Source organism: Lagopus leucura, unplaced genomic scaffold, assembly GCF_019238085.1.
Source record: "Lagopus leucura isolate 7727_CA_CO unplaced genomic scaffold, USGS_WTPT01 Super-Scaffold_1, whole genome shotgun sequence".
Taxonomy (NCBI): domain Eukaryota; kingdom Metazoa; phylum Chordata; class Aves; order Galliformes; family Phasianidae; genus Lagopus; species Lagopus leucura.
Genome location: NW_024962250.1, coordinates 7373361 through 7395348, shown reverse-complemented (window position 1 = coordinate 7395348; position 21988 = coordinate 7373361). Strand labels below are relative to the sequence as shown.

At 42.3% G+C, this 21988-nt stretch overlaps 1 protein-coding gene across 1 annotated transcript; it reads right to left on the bottom strand.

Moving 5' to 3' along the window:
- Positions 1–10023: 10023 nt before the first annotated feature.
- VPS18 (VPS18 core subunit of CORVET and HOPS complexes) lies at positions 10024–21295 on the bottom strand. Its single transcript, XM_042866112.1, has 5 exons — positions 21153–21295; positions 16981–17122; positions 16710–16801; positions 14307–16177; positions 10024–13581 (listed from the first exon to the last, which is right to left on the bottom strand). The coding sequence occupies exons 1-5, from the start codon at positions 21241–21243 to the stop codon at positions 12853–12855; spliced, it is 2925 nt and encodes a 974-aa protein (XP_042722046.1). The 5' UTR covers positions 21244–21295; the 3' UTR covers positions 10024–12852.
- Between the last annotated feature and the right edge of the window lie 693 nt (positions 21296–21988).

Here is a 21988-nt window from a genome sequence, read left to right as displayed (position 1 = left end):
GCATTTCTCCTATGCAGATCAGACTGTGCTAGTTATAAAGCAGTGAGTGGGGAGCAGCATCCCCACTGCAGGATCAGCTGGCGAAGTGACAGGGCAGCTCCTCTACCACCCTCATGTATGAAAGTTAACTTCACAGTGTGTGGTGGGATATCTGCTGTAAACTATCTAGATGAAGTACTGCTCACGACCAGATCCTCTTTCCCTACTTAGCACAGTTCAGACAGGCTCAAGAAGTGATTAAAAATTGTCCTCTTAGAATCCAAGCATTGATTTTCTCATCTCCTCAGATCCTCCCAGCCAACACTGCTGCAGGGCAACAACTTTGGGGAGGAATAGAACAGCTGGGGACAGTAATCTGTTCAGCCGCCTCAGCGTAATCTGCTGCCTATGCACAAGCATCATCCTGTTCCACAGTTCTTAGTAATTATCTAGAGATCCCAAGTATAGAGAGTCTTGTGATGTGTCCTGCTTCCCCACTGCCCACACACGGCTCAGATATGTCAGGGGTGGAATGCTTTGTAGGGGACCCAAAAACTTGTACTGCTTGAGGCTGCAGTACTCCCTTGCATAGCTTTCTTATTAAACCTAGACTGGATATGAGGAAGCAGTTTTTTACAATAAGGATGGTGAGGCACTGGACCAGGTTGCCCAGAGAGATGGTGGACACCCTATCCTTGGAGACACTCAAGGTCAGACTGGACGGGACTCTGAGCACCTGATCTAGCTGTAGGTGTCCCTGTTCTTTGCAGGGGAGTTGGACCAGATGGCCTTTAAGGGTCCCTTGCAAATCAAAATGACTCTGTGATAGGGCAGGATTAGCCTACAGAAGTACCTAGCCCCCTCAGAATTACCCACACGTTACACAGAAAACATTCAGATGCACTCTAGAGCTGGGGTTGCTATGAAAGAGTCTCTTTAAAGACACATTAAAAGCACGCCATCTGTAAATAAAGCAACCTGCCCCTATGAAACCAGGCATCTTCACCAGGAAGAAAGGGCCTCAAGCCGAAGGCAATGAAATATCTCAGTAGGACTGTCAGAGTTTCAATTCCCTCTTTGAAGTAGCACACAGTGCTAGTGTTGTGTGCACTAATGAATAGGCTCAGAGCTCTCTGATGAGTTAAGCACTACAAGGAATGAGATGCCATGTGCCAGCCACTGTTTTCTGTGAAGTCACTGGCAATGCTTTGCTGCAGTTTGACTTTGAAGCCTTGAAAGGGGTGTTGCTGAGAGATTCCACAGAAGAAGGAAAAGAAGAAAAGTAGAAGCAGGTGTACTGGACAAGCAAACCCAAACAACACAGGGCTTATTTCTGCAGAGTGCAAAGCACCAGTGCCTTGCCACAGCATCAGCAGTGGACAAGAGTTCAGCAGCACTCCATGTGCAGATAAGGGTCAGACAGACATGCAAACTTAGAAATGGCAGCCACCTACATTCAAATTCCCACTGTGAAGGATCATAACCCCCACTGTAATACTGCACCACCTTTCTGCTTTTCACTTCACGCTAGGTAAGTCTTGAGGTAACAGCAAAGAAAGTATGAACAGTAACAGGCAGTGCTCCTCAGGAAAAAAATTAAACAAAACTTAAAAAGAAAAAAACCCAACCACTTGTTTTTACTTACACTTCAATCACTTCCAAGAAGTCTGCTCTCCACCCAGCATGCTGCTGTCAGGATACACACAGTCTCACAGCTGACTCCCCCATTTGTCATGATTTTTTGTTTCCACCAAAAGAGATCATGCTTTTGGAATACACATCATCTTTACATATTCAAACTGTCAGTAGCCTGAGATACAGTAAACTAAAAGCTCACCAGCACCAAGAGATGGAATTCAACCTCCTTTTACCCCCATCTCTTCTCTCTTTACACCTTCTTTCTCAGCTCTGTTGCCCACTGGTACTGTCCATAAGCCAGAAGAAACAAATGCCAACTCAGATGCACCTGAAATCTCTGCCTCAGGCTCTCTTTCCTTGCAAGGCTTCCAGGCAAGACCCAACTTAATCAGGGCTCACCTATTCAACAGAACAGCTAAATGCTCCCAGCTTTCCTTAGAAAACATCCATATAACATACAAAATGGTTAAGCCATTATCTTCCCAGAAAATAAACACAAGTATCTCAGCATCTGAAAGGGTAGCTTATAATGCTGTTCTGATACTACGTTAGGAGAATAGACCTAGGCCTTATATGAAAAAGACAAGGAACTTGTTACAACAAACATACACAAGCTCCGATGCCTTGGCCCTGTTTCCCTAGAAACCAGGCTAAGGACAAGAAAATCTGGCAACCAACAGCAACGTTTATAGCTCAGCATCAAGACTGAATAGCAAATCCTTGTGCGTATTTCTCACTGAATAAGCTCAAAAATAAAAGTCCTCCTTTTCCCTCACATTATACAGCTGCAACACACAGGAGTAAACACTGATTGCCTTGCAGGGCTTAAACACTCAAGTTACTAGCCACCAGTGCATGGCTGTGCATCATACAGTTGAGCCTCTGATAAGCAACACTGTTTATCACAGAGAACTGGCTGATGCACTGGCAGCATGCAGGGTAAAAAAGATTCTCAGGGAGAGTATTTTCATTTACTATTCAGTGAAATCAAGTCCAAATTTCAAATAAATCCATCTAGATCTTGATCCATAGAAGGGACTTCATCAAAGTGAGGGAGCTGGATAGGAACTTGTGTCTACCAGCCCAGCTGGGGAATAAATGGAAGATAGCACAGCACTGAATTTATTACCTCAAATCCTACAGCAAAATTCACAGTGAATGGCACAAAGATAAGATGGCTTACTTCATATACAGGGAATTACTAATGGAAGGAGTCCACATGAATGCAGCTTTCAGACAAACAGTAGAAATTCATACTACATGTTTTGTGTAGCATAGGAAATCAGTGGGTTATGAGGTAGACAGCCCCAGTAACATTGCCCTGGAGTTCATAAGAGAAGAATTCTTCCTGCAAGAATTCCACAGTCATTCAGATTCAGACTTGTAAGGGGCAGTGGTGCTTCTCTCAACATGCAAAGCAGCAGAACTGCACTGCAGAACCTCAAAGCATGTGCAAATGGAAAGTCATTATTCAGACTAAGCATTGGACAGTGCAAAGGTGAAACTGGTCCAAGGAGGAGGTATCAAAAATTTTCTCAAGCTCGTAGGGATATTAAATAATTAAAAAAAAAGCAAAGAAGCAAAGAGCAGAATGAAAAGTATTTTTTCCCACATCAGTGGTCTTGATCATAAAAGGACTGGATGTTCATTCCTAGCACTCACTCTGGGTATAATCTCAGTCTCTGGGTATAACCTCAATCTGTCTTTGGTGGTATGTGCATTTTAAGAAACACTTAATGTGGCCAGGCAGAAACAGGTTCTTTCATTAATATTTCTTCAACTGAAGGGAAGGTGCCTGGTTGTCCATCAGTGGGATCTTTAAGCCAGTGGAAATACAGAAGAAAAAAAAAAAACAACTATGAAACCTGTTCACAAGCTGATTATTATTATGCAGATCAGCAATCGTTATCCTTTCTCTCATTACCTCAGATGCTTTCTGCCATCTGTTGGTAACAAACCTGCATCTGGCAGATTACCAGAGGAGCCCTAATCAATGGGTAATTGGGGTAGAGGATTGTGAGGACAATCCTGGCAATGAAAGCACATACAAACTTATAGCATGAGAAGAAAGTTTGCTTGTCACAAGCGTGACATCCTATACCCAGCATTACTCTGCCACTCTGACAGAATACCTTCCTTTTGGAAGAATGTGGAGTGAGAAAGATTTATCACAGCAGCAGGACAAATTACACCAGCCTCTGTAATGATACCTTAAGCAAAAGGTTAATTTCCAACAGATTATGCCAGTGAGCACTGCCAGGAGAGGCACAGAGCACAGAAAGCACAAACATGCATGAGTTTGCATTGCCATGCGTGCCCCTTTGAACCATCTGTTAATGAGAAGCCGAGGATGCTACAGATGCTTTCAAGTAATGGTTCCCAGTTCTATCTCTTAGTACCTTCTGATAAGAACTGCTCAAAATAGAGCCTCTGCAAGCTGTCTTCCCCAGTCAGGCATTCAGGGTCCAGCTCCATTCCATGTGGTCCTTCCCATCTCGATCACAGCAGCTCAGACACGATATTCTCATTATCACCCACCTTCCAAAATAAAGCTTTCTAAAAATCACACTTACTGGTACTGAGCTCTCAACAGAGACATGTTGACAGATTTGTCTCATTCTGAATTTCTGTTCTAGGCTTCAAAATTACCAGAATCCTAAAAACTTTGAGGGGAAAAAAACTGCTGGCAGAACACAGAAACCCAGCCAGCACCTCATCCAAAGGAGAGCACAGAAGAATTTGCTGCTTGCTTTCCTTTCATCAACTGGCTGCTCCTTCAGCAAACGCTGAGAAGGTCTCCAAACATGGGAGCCATCAAGAAATACCACAGCTGCTGCCCCTTCTCCACTGGGATCACTTAGAGATGAAAGTTTAAGCAATAAGTGTAAAGACCTCTGGAAGAATTAAACTTTATAAATTCACATTTCAAAGAATGAATCAATGTAAAATCAGCACCATACCATTTGAAAGAGCTGTTCTATAACATCTGCTCTTCTACCACTCCATATAGACAGTGAGAACAGTTTCAACTGGAAAGATTAGAGACAGCTAAATGCTGAAAATCACATTGTAACAGTTCTCAAGATGTTCCAGTCCAACAGTGATAAATGGACAAGCCCAAGTCATCTGCCAAAGTGAAAGGAGGCAAAAGAGGCAATTTTTTTTTATTTTTATTTGTTTTTCCAACTATGCCTTGTGTGCCATTGCTGTGTCCTACCCTCCTGCTTGCACTTGCCCCAGCAGCTGGTTAGGTGCATACACAACATCTATTGCCCAGACACCACCCTGGGAGTGTCACATCCATTGCAGCATGGAAGGAACAACAAATTCTTGTAGTAAGAAAGTGGTCCAAAGAAAAGAAGGAAGTAGAAATCCCTATAAATATCCAAATGCTGCCAGTGCCCACGCATGCTGGGCTAGGATCCAAAGTAACTGTGCTGGGGTGATAAGAACTGTATTAAGCACCTGAACATGGGAGAGGAACACCAACACCCAACCTAAGATGTTAATTAGGCTATGACAGAAAAACAACATCCTACAGCAATGCAGTACCTAGGCTGATGTGACTAAAAAGTGAAACTTTACTATGCAAAGCAAGTAAATGGAGGGAGAACTGCAAAAGAAAGCTGCTTTTAAATACATGTTCCCAAGGTATATAGATCTTATTCTCTTACTTCTCTTAAAGGAAAGCGGTGCCTTGTTATATTTGATTTACAACTTACGGCAGAGAGTAACATCCTCACTTAGTCAAATGCAACAACTTTTTACCTTTTCAGTATAAATACAGCACTCCAAGGATGTTGTGCATGCTCCATGTAACAGGTGCAGCCTGCAACATACAGGTTCACTTGCCACAGAGAGCAGGGATTCACATGCAATAGCCTTGTAGATTATCTATCTGAATTACCATCAAAAACCAAGAATTCTGTATATATTAGAAACCTACTTTTGTGCCCTAAAAATGTCAGGGAGCTAACAGAAACAGAGCTGGTAAAGAGACAGACTTGGCATGCTGCTTTTTTTGTGCATGCATATGTCTGTAATTTGTTTTGAGGTGGGGGTATTGTGTAGCCCCATCTGGAAAGGGGGAAGCAGAACTCAGTCCCTCCTGTATAAGATCAGATAGTTGTTTCTCAATGGAAGGATTACTTTCTCCGGCCATCTTGAGCCTCCCATACTCATTAAATGGTATTAGTCAGAAAGACGGGGTAATGGTGAAAAGCCAAATCCTTTCTGGCTGTCATTTGTGGTACTGGAAATGGGCTGAGATTTTAGTATCAAACTTTATTTAAATGTCCATCCTACTACTGCACTGCTTCACTCAGAACAGCCATGTGGGGCAAGAGAAAAGTGGCATTAAAAGACACAATGCTTAATTGTCCTGCTGACTCCTTAACAGTTAGGCAGTAACTACTATCCTTGCACATTTCATCCTTCTGAAACCTGAAAGCCAGCAGGGCTCTGGATACCTTCTCACTGCAACTCCCTTCCTTTACTTTTCAACCTGCACATCAGGGAGTTTTCACTGTCAACTTCCTGCTAACCCATCCTGTATTTATGCCAGAATCAAGAAGTGATTTGCAACAGCAGCGAGCAGAGGTGAAGGAAACAAGCTGGAGAAAGAGGTGGTTGCTGAGCTGGTGTCTGCCCCAGTGAGGGAAGAATGAATGAAAAACACATGACATGTCAGGCATTGAGAAGAAATGGCTCTGCCATTGCTCCTGATTTAAGGCTTCATAAGAAGGCAGTCAGCTCTAAAAGCATTCTAACTTCTGAAGAACAACTTTTAAAAGGAAGCACTTTGAACTTCTGCCCAAAGCCATACCTACAAATTGTTTATGACTTATGGAGGACATCCAGAAAGCTTGTTCTGGCCTGGCATTATGCACATGCTGAACGGAGACTGACAATAATGCCTGTGTTGTGTTCAGAAATTCTTCCCTCTTCCTTATTTCACCTTAAGTTTAGCATGAACTTCCCAAGTGGTTGGTTTTCTTAGGAGCACAATCCAGGCAGGACAAGATGCCTGGCAAATAATCCACACCTTTATTTTTGGCACAGGTGCCACCGTGACAACTGAGCAAATTCCTGTAACTCTAAGCTGCTGAAACATAATACTGAATTCCCTCAATTCCATGGATTTACCACCTTTCAGGTCCCATATTCCATAAGGATACACGGGGAACTGTCATCATCTCAGAGAAGTCTGAGATGAATGAAAAGTTACTTTACAGTTTATTCTTACTTTCTTGCTAAGTACTGAATGAAAACAACAGAATGAAAACAAACGCTGCCTATTATGGAACAAGTTTCTGAATTTTCCACTTTCATTAGACATTTCCTGTGATACTTTTTTGTTGTTGTTGTTTTAGCTTTGGAATCCCTACCACTGCAAGTCCTTGAAGCACGTACACAGGATTACCACAAACCATCTTCCAGAGGGACATAGCAGAAAGATGTCATAGTTCCAGTCATTGCAGTCTCATTAACCAGGAAAGCAGGCAAGTGTTTGAAACAGACTGTAGAACATAAGGAAGTGCTTTTCTCCCAAAAAGGGCTGCTCAGCAGAATGTACCACCGTAACACAAATGCAGATGTCACTCTGAGACAGCCATGCTGTGTCACACAGGCAAGTATTAAACAAAGAATTGGGACGCTGAGGAGAGTAAGCCTTGACTACCAGCTTCCTCCTTGTCCAGCAACATTCTGCACGGTCTTCCCAAACAGCACGAGCTGTTAGTGGCCCTTTATCAAGGATGGCAACATACTGTTCAGCTATGCTTGGGAGGATTATTTTATTTTACCAACAGACCAGTTATACATATTAATGTGGAGCTAAATGATAGCTCTGCAATATGAGGAAAACTAGAAAAATATTTTGCAAGGACCGTGTTAATTAGCCAAACACAAAAAAATTCTGACTACCTGCATCTTCATAGGCTTTTGTTGGCTCTTACCAGAATTGTTCATCTGAATGAAAAACAGCAGCCATCAAAAAACAGCAGCTTCTAATAACTGTCACAACCTGGTCTATAAGGAGAAGTCCTAAAAAACGAATACAGCAACCATCACAGTCCTCTTCATAACGTTCCTAATTAACCCAGAAGTCCTGGCCCAATGAAAACACACCTCTGAGAAAAGGGAAAAAGGTGAAACATTAGAGATCGAAAAATGTTAGATCTACTCTCTAAGAAAACCACATTGTGCACCTTGTGTGCCATAGAAGAAACAAAAGCAACAACAAAAACAAAAAAACTACAGATAAGAAAAGCTTTTTGACCCCAGATCTGTAGTAAACATTTATTAGAAAATCTATTCAGTATGTACATGCAGAAATGAAAAAAAGACTGCTGAGTAACTAATCAGAAAACAGAGATACCTGCTTAAGCAAAGTCCAACAGCCATCAAGCTCATGCTGCGATCCAAAAAGCACATCCCATGTCAAGTGACTGGCACTTGGACTTCAACTGCACAAAGTGGAGAATACCTGCTTTTGGATACCAAACCATTCGTCAATCTTTTTCATATTAGCTGCTACCTACAAAGAACAATATAACACACAAAATAAGGAGTAGGCTGCGACTGCTCACATCCTCCTGGGCATTTTCACTGCAGATGCCTCCACCAGTACTATTCTATTATAAATGAAGCAAACAATCAAAAGGCTGTAGCAAATCCTCTTTAGGAGGAAGAGGATTTGATAGTTAGGATTTCTAGTCAGCTAAACGTACAATCTTAGAGTGCTCCTGTATCTTCCTTGCTCCTAAGCAAGGAATGTTATCAGAACAACCTTTCTCGAGCACCTCCAGGCATCACAAAAAACACTCAGTTCAGTGCTTCTTTCTCTCCATCCCAACCAGTTTCAACTGATAGATCTAAAATTTGTTTAATCTCTTCTCTCTTTTTCCACCTGAAAGCAGCTGCAGGTCAGTTTGCTTGAGGGAGGAACATTATGAGTCTCCAACATCACAATAAGGGCACAAACCTTAACTCCTAGAAGGCTTCTGAGGGTATGAAGTCTACATGGGGCATGAATAGGGTCCTAAAGCAAATAAAAAGCAAATAAAAAGCATTCCTGTAATATTTCCTTTTAAAGTCTCAAGCTCTACAAATTTACTAAAATGTTGATGTTTCTTTTGAATAGAAGACAAGCTTTTTCTTCAAGACCTCAGAATGAAAATTACAGATCCATTAATTCCCACAGTTCCAATTAGAAGTTTTCTCTGAAGTCAGGCAAATACATAAAGCTTAACCAAACCGTATCTCTATTCCCTCTAACTTCCAGGACATTCCTCCCACCTTGGTGTACAAGAGGTGTAACAGAAGATTCTAGCCAGCATCTCCCTGCTTTGAGGATGCCTTAAGGTTCTGTCACAAACATCAGACTTACCATAGTGAATTGCATGGCTCTCCATCTATTCTGAAGAAAAAGATTGAGTCCAACTGAAAAAACAAAACCCCTAAGTCCATAAGTCCTGGATATTTCAAACCTCAAATTTCAACTCATCACACTCAGTGCAAGGAAGAAGCCCACTTGCAGTCTATCTTTCCACAGATCAGTACAGGATTGTTGAATTAAGTGGTACAAGGACCTAATGGAGAGATTTCCCACGAACTCTCACTAGAAGTAAGTATTTGCATTTGTAAACATAGTCTATACACTGACAGAGGCAGGTCATTATACTTAATTTGAACTTGCTTTTCAAAGAAGTAAATGTTAATAGATGATTTCTGAATAAAATGACATCTAATTTTGATGGCATACAGGATGTTCCTACTCCTATATTGAGATGATGACCCTGTAACTCAGAGACACACTGAGAAACAAACACTAACATCTCTGGTCACACTGCTCAGTGTCTCACCCAAACACTAACACACCCAGCTGTAATGGTGCTTTTAATAAAGACCATGTGTAAACTCTAGCAATGAAAGAGCTGCCTCACATTTACTTCTACTATCTCTGCCACTAGGACAAGTAGCAGAGGTAACGGCCAGATCCTAGGCCACCAAATGCCACTTCAAGAGACAAAGTGAGCTGCTAGTCTCCGGAGGAACTTACATTGGAATGCAATTAAACAAGAGTGTAAAAAAAAAAAAAAAATACCACTTAACTGAGTAGAAGAGCTTTTGATACCTGAAAGTGAACTGTGAAATAAAGTTTCCTTTTAGCTAGAGATAATTCTTTATAGCATCTTTGCCTCCAGAAACTACCTTACAGGTCTGGCTCCTTTCTGACATAGAAGGCACTGAGAATCTGAATAGTTTCCTCTCTGTTGTGTAACATACTTTTCAAGCTTTAGCTTGTCTGCAGCAAGTCTAAGCATTTAAATGGACAGCAATGACATCTAGTGGCTTGCTAAGAACCTGCCTTATTATATTTCCAGCCCAGTCACTTACTTTTAGTAATAAGACAACCCACACAGCTCCGAATTTTATTGATGTGCTCCTGACTTGATAGGTCAACAGCAAGCGCATCTGAAATTCTTCACAAGTTTTCCTATAATACACATTCACTGCTGTCTCCTATGATTGCAGCATTTCTTCAGTTACTTGCTTGATGTTGAGGCGAGATAACGGGCATGTTTACTTTAGCTGTGCAGGTAAGGCCTAAATTTCTTCAGCACAAATCTATCTACAGAAGTTTACTCATATTAAACAGGGCTTGGGCTCCCATCCACCCTTTTGGTTACTCTCTTCTCTACCTGCATTAAATTAAATGACAGAGATTACTTACACAGACAAGAAAAAGGCTCAAAAACATGTTGTTTGTAACAGCCGGTATATGGTTCATTCACAGTTGAACAAAAATAAATAAATACAAAGGACTTCAAAAGCCACAACTGTGCTGAAACTACAAGGAGAAAAGATCAAAACGCTGTTCTGAAAGCACAGAGGAAGAGATCTTGCAGACTGGATTTATTGGAGAACAGTAAACAGTTTGCTTCCATCTGCCCTCCCCAAAAAACACCTCATTTTCAGGGAGTGGTACTGCAAAGTTGCCACGAAACATAAGTGTGAACTTACCAAAACTTTGGAAGTATGTGACAATTTAAGGAAAGCTCAGAAGGTATCTTTATATAGGTTCCTACACTACTGACACTGGTCATTTAACCACTGCTGGAGTCTTTCCAGGCAGTAACAATTTCCACAGCCCCAATAGAAAATAACTTAGAAGATTTTCAATTAACAGTGGTGAGGAAGCATTACATTTGTGGTATGTGTACCTACTGAAGAAGCCTAGAGCCCTCAGAGAATACAGCATACTGGCCATTAAAAAAATTATGTAGTTTTAGTTTTGTTAACTGAGATGTATGAATACCTAAGACTGAAACGAGTGGGTTTTTGAGGTACTTTCCCCTACAAACCCATCTTAGGCAGAGACTTGTGACTTTTAATCCTACAGACCAGATTCCCTTGGAATGGTCTGTAAGCAAAAAATATTTTTCCTCGTTAGAGAAAAACAGAAACATTTACCTAACATTGTAACAAATCTGCTGCACTAATAGGAAAGGAATGTAAGGATAATACTTTTAATATACCAGGCAAGCATGCTGTAACACCAAAAAGTAAAGAGACAGAACAAACATAAAGAATGTCCTAAAGAAAATAGGTAACTCTAAATTACTCTCTCCACCAGAATAAGCTGCAACTGATGTTTCTCTGAAAAGGCAGAAAAATAGCCACCTCAGGTCTTCCCACTTCGGCTCTGCTTTTTATTACTTACTTTGCACAGTCAAAACACACTCATTACAGGCTGAAGCTCCCAACAACAAATGCATGAATGGCCTTCTGAAGCTATGAATGGTTATCAAAATTCTTAAGTCAACTCCTCAAGAAAACCAATCTATATTCCCTTGTAATGAAGCAAAAGACCTAGTTCTAGGATCCTATGAATAGGACTTGCAGATTGAGGCAAGTTCTCAAGACAAGCACAGGCTTGTGAAAGAACAGAAGAGGTTTTCAGAGGACAATATTATTGCTTGACTTAAAAGAATCATCACTTTTAACTTAGATCAATTCTGCTCATTTTGCAATTCAGCCACAACCAGCAGAACTTCATTAAAACTTCAGTTTCTCCAGTAGTGAAACAAGGAACCCAGACTAACTGCTGGAGAATTTTCTTTTTGTTCCCTTGCCCACAATGCAGTGGACAATTCTGGGAAGAATTTTCCAAATTAAAGCAATAGACAGAAACACCGACTTGCAGCCATTCCCAGAAAGTATCAAATGCTGCCAAGGCAGAAGATTGCTGGCTACCCAGCAAGGAGAGCAAATTTTCTTTTACCAGTTAAGAGTTTTCTGTAGTCTGTCCTTGAGGTAATCTATGACTACATCTCTATTCCAGTGCTCAAGGGCTGCCTGAAGAGGACCAGAGCACAGCAATACAACTGGGCAGTGTTCTTACTTGTCTGGAACACTGGTTTGGGGTGGAGATGAAAACAAGATCCACTATACAAAGGAAGTCAAAGTGGAAGTGGGATAAAGGTGTAAACAGATTAAGAACCATTATTAGAAAAAGCAATAAAGCCCCCAGAGAAAATTAAAATGCATGGGCTTGATCACAAAGCTTGTGGGAAAGAGAACTGCAGTCAAATGACTAAACTGTACGCTGAGACATCTGCTTGAAAATTATACACACTCTTATACTACGTTGTGTAGAAACATGTATTTGTGTAGCACAACGTTTACAAAATATATGTGCAAGAGCACTTCTCCTTTCATGTTCTCTAGCATAAGTGGCTATAGAGTCAGCAAAAAAAGAAAACCAAAGGCAATTCTAGCATTGGAAGTGATGAATGAAGACTACACTGTTCAGTGTTCCTCACTGCCTTCAATTGAAGTGTGTGTTCACCAAAACAGATACAACACAACAGTGAACACAACAGTGAAGAGAAACCACAGGCTGTCCCCAGTTCCTTCTGGGCAACAAGGCACACCATTAGTTTCACACTGAGAAACTCAAAATTGCAAACAGCAAACATCTGCTAAAACAAAAATCCAGTAGATTAGCTCTAATTGCTTTTTGAGTTCTTAAGACAGCAATAGCTGTATCTCCACTTTTTTCAAGATTAGTTTACTATAATCCTGATGACAAGACCCCATTTCTCTTTCCTTAAGAGTTCCACAGAAGCCACTCTGTTCCCATTTCTGGAGATTTTACTTCCACCACAGAAGCTTTACAAGTTGTGAACAAAACCTCTCTGGTATAATGACAGTTACAGATTTGGAGAACTACAGCCAGCTTTGCATCTCCTCTTCGTACTTCTGAGGATCAATAAAAGGTTTGTCAATGGAGCGGATCATCAGCTCACCACAGTACACACATTCAGCTGCCACAATATCATCAATGTCAGCTTTGATCTGTTCCCGGCTCTGCTGCCCCTTACCCAGACTAGCAGTATCTGCATCCTTGGGACGATGGTGGCCCTTGGAAGGCTGACTGGTAGCTGCCAGCTTCTTCTGAAGATCTTCCAGTTTTGCCTGCTTATAGGCAGGAAGGTTTGGAAAAACTGCTTGAAGAAGACAGTCATAATGAAACATGTGGCCACAAAGGAAAAGGTAAAATGGGCGGTTTAGAAGAGGAAAGTCACAAGCAGCACATTTTTCCTGAGGCTCAACAGAGCCATACTTATTTCTCATTTCTTGGATGTCCTCTCGGATTCTCTTGGCACTCTGCGTGGCTTCCTCCATCTCCCTCTTCAGCTCCTCAATGTGCTTGTTGTAGTCCTCCAGGGAGTTACAGATAGCCTCCTTGAAATGGTCAATAGTGACAAAGTCTGGAAAAAATGGCAGGACATCTTCAATCTTCAGCAGGGCACAGCTGGAGAGGCAGGCCATTGCCTTCTTGACATCCTTCTCTTCCTGAACAACATGGCGAGCAATCTTCAACCAGAGCTTCTTCCGGAGTTCCTCATCATCTTCAGGGAGATCTGCACAGGACTTGGCAAGATCCACATCCACCTAGAAGGTGAACAGACAAGGAAATTGAGTCAAGCAAGCATTCTTCTTTGTTTATCCACCATTCAATGCTTCCATTACAGCAGGTACTTACAAAAAAAAAAAAAATAAAATAAAAAAAAAATCCCTATTGCTATTGCTGCCTAGGGCAGCAATACTGGCCTGCTATTTACATGTCATACACCTTCTCTCCACTCATCCAGTATTCCTCCAGCTGGAAAATTTCCTCGCTACCCAGCAGAGAACAAAGCCCAGAACTACAATAAGGGTAAATATATGATACGTTGTCTTTGCTGGCCACACATTTCAATGAAGATATAGCTATGTCTCTGGAGTGAACTCAAACACCTCCCTGAAGGTCAGCCTAAGCTAACAAAGGCATTCCTCTGATAATTACTACAGCTAGGAATAGGAAGTTAATAGAATCCTGAAGAGTTTCTACGCACACCTTGAATAAACGCAGACACTTTACTTTGTGTTAGAGACTAGGGTTAAGACAGATCATATTCTTGTTTGTATCTCCCACGCTCCTGCTCTCAATTGCAACTTGTTAAAGTCAGTTGTCTACCTAAAACAATCAGGAAAGCTCAGAAGTTGAAAGTCTTTCCTCCTATACTTATCCGCCCAGCTCCAATATTGACGGGTGTTCACTTCTCAATGCTTGGTTCTTCATGATAACTTGAAGTAAGTTCCCATATCTCACAGCATGCATGCATAGACACACGTACCTGTAACGCAAGATCCACAGCTTCCTCATATAATTCCATCACTTTATAAATATGGACACATGCATGATGGTGCCCATGCTCTGCACATAGGCGCAGTGCATACTTCAGGTCATAGTGGATTCTGTTTGGGTTGGTTCCTGCTTGTTCCAGGTATGACAGCAATGAATCTGGCCGACACAAAGCATAGAGAGACAGCAGGTAGTTGTGAATAGCTTGCTGGGTTTCCTCCAACTGATACACACAGAACTCCATGTATCTAATGGCTTCATTGATCTGCTGAGTACTGGCACTCTGGCTATAGTTAACAAGAGCTGGAATAAGGTTCCTGGCATCCAGTCTGGAGCCCATAGAAATCCAAGCATCAACCACTTTCTTGGGAATATGCTGGATGAGGACCGGAGAGAACTTGTAGAACAGCTTCTCATCTCTGTGCCTGGACAGCACATTTAGAGCTTCATCGTACTCATCGTGCTGGCAGTGGTGAGCTACTACTCGCTCATAGTCCTGCATGATGACTGCAAAATAGACCATGTGCTCTGTGTCCCCATGGCTTGCCAAAAGCTCATAAATAGATGCCCGGTTATTAAATAAACAGTCTTTGTTCTTCGGGCTGCTCAGGAAGGTGCGAAACTTCTCCCGGGTATCCAAATAGAGATTCCGCTGTGAGGGATCTCCTTCCAGTATACCTAGCCAGTTCAGATACAGCTCTGTTAGCCACGTGGTCAGCAGAGTGGTCTGCGTCTTCTCAGAATGCTTTAGGTTATTTAACTTCTTAATTAGAAACTCCATCAGGGCCTCTTCTTGCTTGGCTTCAATGAACTTAAGGGCAATTTCCTCAAAATAGTTCTGGGTCAGTGCATAACACTTGGCACTGTCTAGATACCTCTTGTTTTGGAAGCAGTGTTCTGCTTCTTTTGCCAGCACAATATCTAGGCACTCTGGACGGTCTTTACAATATTCTTTGGCTAAATCAAATTTGTTCATATTCATATACATTTTCCACACATCTCTAGATTCCCGCTGGACATGATAGCGGAACACAACTTTCTCAGTGTGGATCCAGATCTGCTGGACCATAGGATCTTTGATCATGCGTGTCAACGTGCCAAACTTCTCCAAGAACAGATCTTGAAAAACCACTTGCTCATTCAGCGTGCATACAGCCATCACCCGATCAGGCAGCAGCAACAGAAAGTGGAACTGGGTGAGCACAATGGATATTGGCTTGTTCACAGTTACATCAATATCAGAAGGATAAACCCAGACCCGTTCATCACTCAAAATCGAATCGGGACGGCTATAATCCAATGTACCATATAAAACACCATTTCCCATCATCCAGGCAAAGGAGCGTGGGTTGGAGCGCAGTTTTGGAGTATAAAAGGCTATCTCACTGAATCCAAAGCTGGCTGGAAACTCTCTGAAGCTGGGCAAGTGGTCAGCGTGCATAGCAAATATGGAGCTGAAGCCTTGCTGCTCTGTACCTTCAGGCACTTTGCCAACAAACTGGAAAAGTCTCTTTCGAGTGGTTGCTATAATAAAAAATTTCCCTTCTATCCCTCGTTCAATCTCCAAGCAGCAGACAGGCGCAGATCCCGATTCCTCCTCCAGAGTGTAGACCAGTCGGAAGTACTGGTCAGGATTAGTGCTGAAGAGGCTTCCCTCGCTGACAGATATTTCAGCTTCATAAATTTGCCCCTGGGCTGTTCCCACCAGGATAGGCCCAGTGTTGGTCTCTGTACCAAGAAATTTGTTCCAGCCCACGCTTTCAATCAAGTGGCCTTTCCAGCGGGAGAGTGCTCGTACTTTCTGAACACTTCTGTTCAGGTAAAGGCATTCACTAGTGTTCAAAGCAATCAGGAGATGAGAGCCTGTCAAAAGGAGAGGGGCACAAGGAGAGAACAAATTTACACTGTGCCTAAGCAAGCCAAATTCCTGAGGCTTCTCAGCCTTACATTAGATAAGCACTAGTATCAACATACTAATCTAGGAATTTTCCCCCATTCATGAAAACGTGGGGGATTTCCATAATGGAAACAGTAGTCCATCCGTTGCAAACTAGAGTTGCTAATCTCAGATGTTTCAGTTGAAAGGTATTCTTCCAATTCAGTAACCGTTCTAAGGACAAACATTTCTCAGAGTTCTCTCCTATCCCTGGCAGCTAGCGATACTTATGAGAATCACTTTTCAAGCTTGTGCTTTGTTAGTTTTTTCAATCAGTCAAGGCTACAATGAGCTACAGATGTTTTACGGTTCATTTTAAAAAATTCTTATGTGTACACACATAGCACAAAGCAATGAGTTCCATGAGAACCACCTGTCTGCCATATTCACAGAACCAATATGTTCAATTGCCTCTGCTGCCAGCCATCATCTGTAAATATATGCAGCCCATTGTCTCACCTGTGTGGTCCAAAAACATCTTGTAGACTTTGGCTTCATCTTTGCGTCCCAACTCCACTTGATTAGGTTCATCTGGCTTCCCAAGATCAATCCTGCAAAGACAAAACATGAATGTGTGCTGCCAATCAAAGTTCATATGAGCTTAACTTATTGTTTTCAATATATGCAGGTTCATGGCTTACCGTTTCTTCTAATTAACAGATCTCTAGCAACTTTAAAAAAAAAAAAAAGATGAAAACAAGCAATAACTTCAGGTCACCAATAGCATTACCTGAGAAGGGTGTCTTTGCCAAGGCTCATACAGAGCTGGTTAGAGGAGACCACCAAGCTGTTAATTTTCTCTGGAGGAGCAAAATCAATCCTTTGCTTGTTAAATATTGGTGTTTCCTTTTCCAGTCGTGCATTCACAAATCCTGGAGAAGAAAAAAAAACAAAAAACAAACATGAGTACTTGAACAAGACCAAAAAAAAAACAAAACCAAAAAAACACCATGACAACCTACATCAGACTCTAGTCTAGAAAGACAGTGTGACCATTGCCTTCTCTGTGTTTTAGTACGAAGGGAGTTTGCTCCATGGAATATCAACACTGAGAGCAGCCCTCACACAGATGTGTAACTGGAAAGTAGTAATACACTCCACTGTCTTGTCACAGAACTGAAAGCTCATCACAAAGAATTCCAGCCCTAGCATCAACTGCTTGATGAGTCAAAACATATTCAGACTGTTTACTTTTTCAAACCAAATCCTACAATACAGCCAGGTTTACCTGGTTTTCCAAAGGATCTGAGGACCATATCCAAATTCTAAGAAATGCCTGATGAAGTTTAGAGTTGAGGGTTGAAGTTTGCTCAGACATGGCTACTTTGCAGGATACACACTGCATTTTCAGCCTGACGAAGCAAAACTTCCACATCAATGAACTGAAATTAGGAATACAACCAGCACAAGGGAACCTGTGCAACTGATTAAGAATTCAGCTAGTCAGCTGAGTCCCAGGTAGCTTGGGAAACATAATATCCAGCGTGAGGCACATTAAGGAGTTCCATATGGAGGAGACCTAGCTGGGAGAGGCAAAGATAGGTGAAGGTCTGACCTGAAGAAATTGATGTACTTGTGGAGAAATATGTTAAATTATTAAATAAACTACTCAAAAACCTATTGTTTAAAAAAAATAATAATAAATTCTTATGGTCTTCAGTGTAGATGGGCAAGACTGGCTCCTTTGGCTACAACAAAGGCAAAGGCTTAGCCATAGGAATAGCAGGTAACAAACAGAATGTTTAAAGACAGGTGAACTGTAACGACAAAGGGGTACCGAGAAGTAGTACAACAGATTTAATTTTCATTGAAGACAAATAGACCTCTGAACCCAAAAATATGGGACTTGTCCTTCTTCAGAAATAGAATGACATGGCCTGTGCAAATGCCCTTTATCAGCCTCCTACGATGAAGTGAAACACTACAAAGATCTCAGATATGGCAGTGAACTGTAAAATATGAAGGCGTTCAGGCGTTCATATAAAACTGAAGCCAAGTGATGATAATCATCACAGAATCCTGGAACATCAGTACATTCACAAACAGATTTTATCACAAAATTGCATCCACATCTGTCCCTTGAGACAAGTTTTCCCACTGACTGACATTTCCCATACGCACAAAGTCTTACATAACCCTCCGACAAAGAAAACAGCACAGGATCTGTTTGACCACACTACCTCAAGCTAGAAAGCCAGACAGACTTGATATATTGAGGTTAGCTCTTCTGCCTTGCTCCACGAGCAAGGGAAGGATTTCTAAAGCAAGCAGATCCATGCAGCAGTTAGTTTGGACAGGAAGATTAAAATAAAATAAAATAAAATAAAATAAAATAAAATAAAATAAAATAAAATAAAATAAAATAAAATAAAATAAAATAAAATAAAATAAAAAAGAGCTATGGCAAGTTAAAGCCATTCATGAAATTAGCTACCCAGAAAGATGTAAGCCAAGAAAATAAACCTGAATTTGAGGAACTTAAGGGGAATTCTCAGGGGAAATTGACTTCCCTCATTCTGAACAGCACAGGCCCAATAAACTCGAAAACACTTCTCTAAAGCATATCCAATACCTACAGCCTCACCCAGATTATCCTGAAAAACTCTAATTTCAGCTTTGTTGAAAAGGTTAGCATAGTAGTTGAAAGCCACTTGCTAGTATCGTGATTCCTTTGTTTGGAATGGCTTCTCCTCACCTCTGCCTCAATAGCAGGCCAGCTGTGGATCATTGAAGGCTTCTTGCTTTAAATGCAAGACAGATATGCAGGAACAAAGCAACCACAATCCAAGTAGGCAGCCTTTTGCTCAGCACAGATTTTCACACACATCGATCCTTGCTTAAACATCATCCAATTACACAAACGTGCATTCCTCTATTTTTAGCCAAACAAAAGTAAAACATATGTTCTTTAATTCAGATTAAGGAGCTGCAATGTCATGGCTTAAACTTGTCATTATGAATGCACTGATTTCAAGGCTATACCCATTACAGGAATAACAACCACAGCATCATCATCATCACCATCATAATTTTAACTACTGTCTATAACAGGACAAGGACACTTCTCCAGCTTACAATTCTCCACATGGAGGAAATATCTGTTGTGTAACATATATTCCATTCAGAAGGTCCCCTTTCTCCATCCTGACCCCAACGTCCCTTCTGTGTTCAGGTGAAATTCTACTGCAGTGTTTCCCCATCCTAACTTCTGGGAAAGCTTGCGCTTTTCCTGAGAGTTTTGAATCTGTTCAAAGATTTAAGTTCACCAACTTCAGTCATATCCAGCAGATCAAAATAGTTCTTTCCACACTGAAACTGGACTATCTTAAGTTTACACCGCAGGCTGTACTTGAGGTCTGCAACAGAATGTACAGCTTTGAGAAACAGTAGCTGTTTCCAAGCACTGGGAACAACTAACTGAAACAGGGGAATAAATTTTAAGTTCTTCCAAGATTTCTAACCTAACCTTAAGGAATGCTCTGAGAAGTTAACTATTCATATGCAATTCTTCCAAAGTCAATTAACATAAACTTCAGCTTGCCCACAGCTTCTACCAGTCCATGTTTTGTTCCAAATCAGCACAGTAATCTAAGAATGACTATCATCCTTATTGGATTGCACCTTTGCAATTTAGCCGTTTCCAGAACTTCCTTTGTCAAAATCATTTGTCAGCAAGCAGGCAGATTTCTCAACTGTGAGACAGTCATGACCAAAGAGAATATTGCAGCAAGAAGAAAAGCTGAGTCCTTGCAAATGTATTTTCTGTTGGCAGCTTGTCCCAGCGCTACTTTGCTTAACACCTTTTGGGGTCAGTCATTCTTTATGTAATACTACAGAGCAAAGTAACGTAATGCATGTTAAAACAAACAGGAGGAACAAGCCTACTTCAGCATGTAGACTCGGAGTAATTCTATCTGTGCAGTTATTCTATATAGCATAAAGAACATGGCAGTTTATCAATTCTCAACACATATACAAACTTTACAACTCAGCTTCCCCAAAGGCTAACAGCGAGCTACACTGCATGAGGAAAAAGCTTAAAAGAACGTGCCTGCATCTGTAAGCATATACCTCTCATATGCCAGTGCTGCACAGCAGCTGCTGCCACAATGACAATACCAGGTAGACTAAAATCCCCTCACAGTCAACATTTCTCACTCAGTACTCAGTGTGGCATTGTAAGGTGGCATCTGATGGAGAACTGTTATTGAACCTGATGAACAAACCTCAAATCTAGCAAGACAAATACTTGCTTTTTCGTGTATGAAAGAAATAACCCACTGGTGATCACATCTTTATGTTGGGTGCACACCTTCTTGAAGAGCATACAGCCAGAATATTGTGGCTGTAACAGCAAGGTTCCTTGATGAGGACCAAAATGAAAGCTAAATGATCCCTGTCAGCTACCACAGCCTTGAACCGAGTAGTGCTGAGGAGTGGTCATGATTCACATCTACAGAGGCATGGCATGCCACACACACGTGTTTTCACCACACACTGCTTCCTGGCACACATGTGTAAGGCCTTACAAAGCCCTCCCGTAGCCAAGCAGCCCCTAAGTTTTGCTAAGACTACACGTATCACCCTCGAGCTTCATCAGAAAGCCAGCATCCCTCGCGCTGAAACATTTCATACAGCAAATGACAGAAGAAGGGGCAGCCAAACGCTGCAGCACAAAGTTAGCAACGTACCTGAAAGCACAATCACGGAAAGCACTCCCACAGCCTGCCATGCCCCATGCCCCACTCCCTGCCCCAGCCTGCCACCTCGTCTCCCCCTCTCCCCACCGTAGCACCCCGCACAGCACACGGTGGGAGCAGGCCTCTGACTCTCCGCTCCTCAGCCGGGACTGGGGCCTGCCCGTCACCCGGGGAGGAGCCTAGGGGCGCCGCCGGCGCTCACCGGAGTGCGGGATGCCCACGCTGGCGCGGCTCTGCTGCACGGAGGCGGAACGATACAGGGAGTCCTCGTACTCATCCAGAATGGAAGCCATGGCGCCCAGCCGCTCCCGGCACCCGAACCCCACGCCGATCGCTTCCGCCAACGCTCACCTGACCCGCGTCACGTGACCGTAAGGCGGCGCACCGCGCCTGCTCCGCGGCCGTGGGCCCCGCCCCTCCCGGGGCGCGAGGTGGAGGCTGCCGTGAGGGGCGGGCTAATGCTGCCGTAACATGGCGGTTGCGGGGCCGTTACCGCTAATGAGTTTGTGCCCGCGGCTGGGAGCTGTTTGCAGGCTGCGCACTTCGTAAATCATGAATGTACCAACCTATTTTACTTCAGCTGCAAATGCATCTAATGGCTGTGTATACGCGCTGCTCTACAGACACCTCGTGACTTTTCTCTAGCGCGGCTTTTCCTTCTAGCTGAGCAGTGACTGCAGCAAAGCGTGTGGTGGGGCTGTCCCTGAGTTGAGCTGGATTTGCTCTGCGAGTTTATCACAAGCACATTGGTCCCACATGCTGCATCACTGAATAATGCTTCAGAGATCGAGTTTTGCTCTGGTTACGTCGGCAATTGGTATTTACCCTGTAGCTTAAGGTGGCAGCATTTGTAACAACGGCATCAACAAAAAATTAAATTCTTATAGGACGCTTTTGGGCTTCATCTTAAATAAAATGACAACATGTATGTGTAGATATGATATGTAAGCTATATACTCTGAATTAAAGCGTAGTATTCACAGTGCTCCCTGGCAGAAAGAGAGAAACCTTGTACCGCATTACAGGACAGCTTGCGAC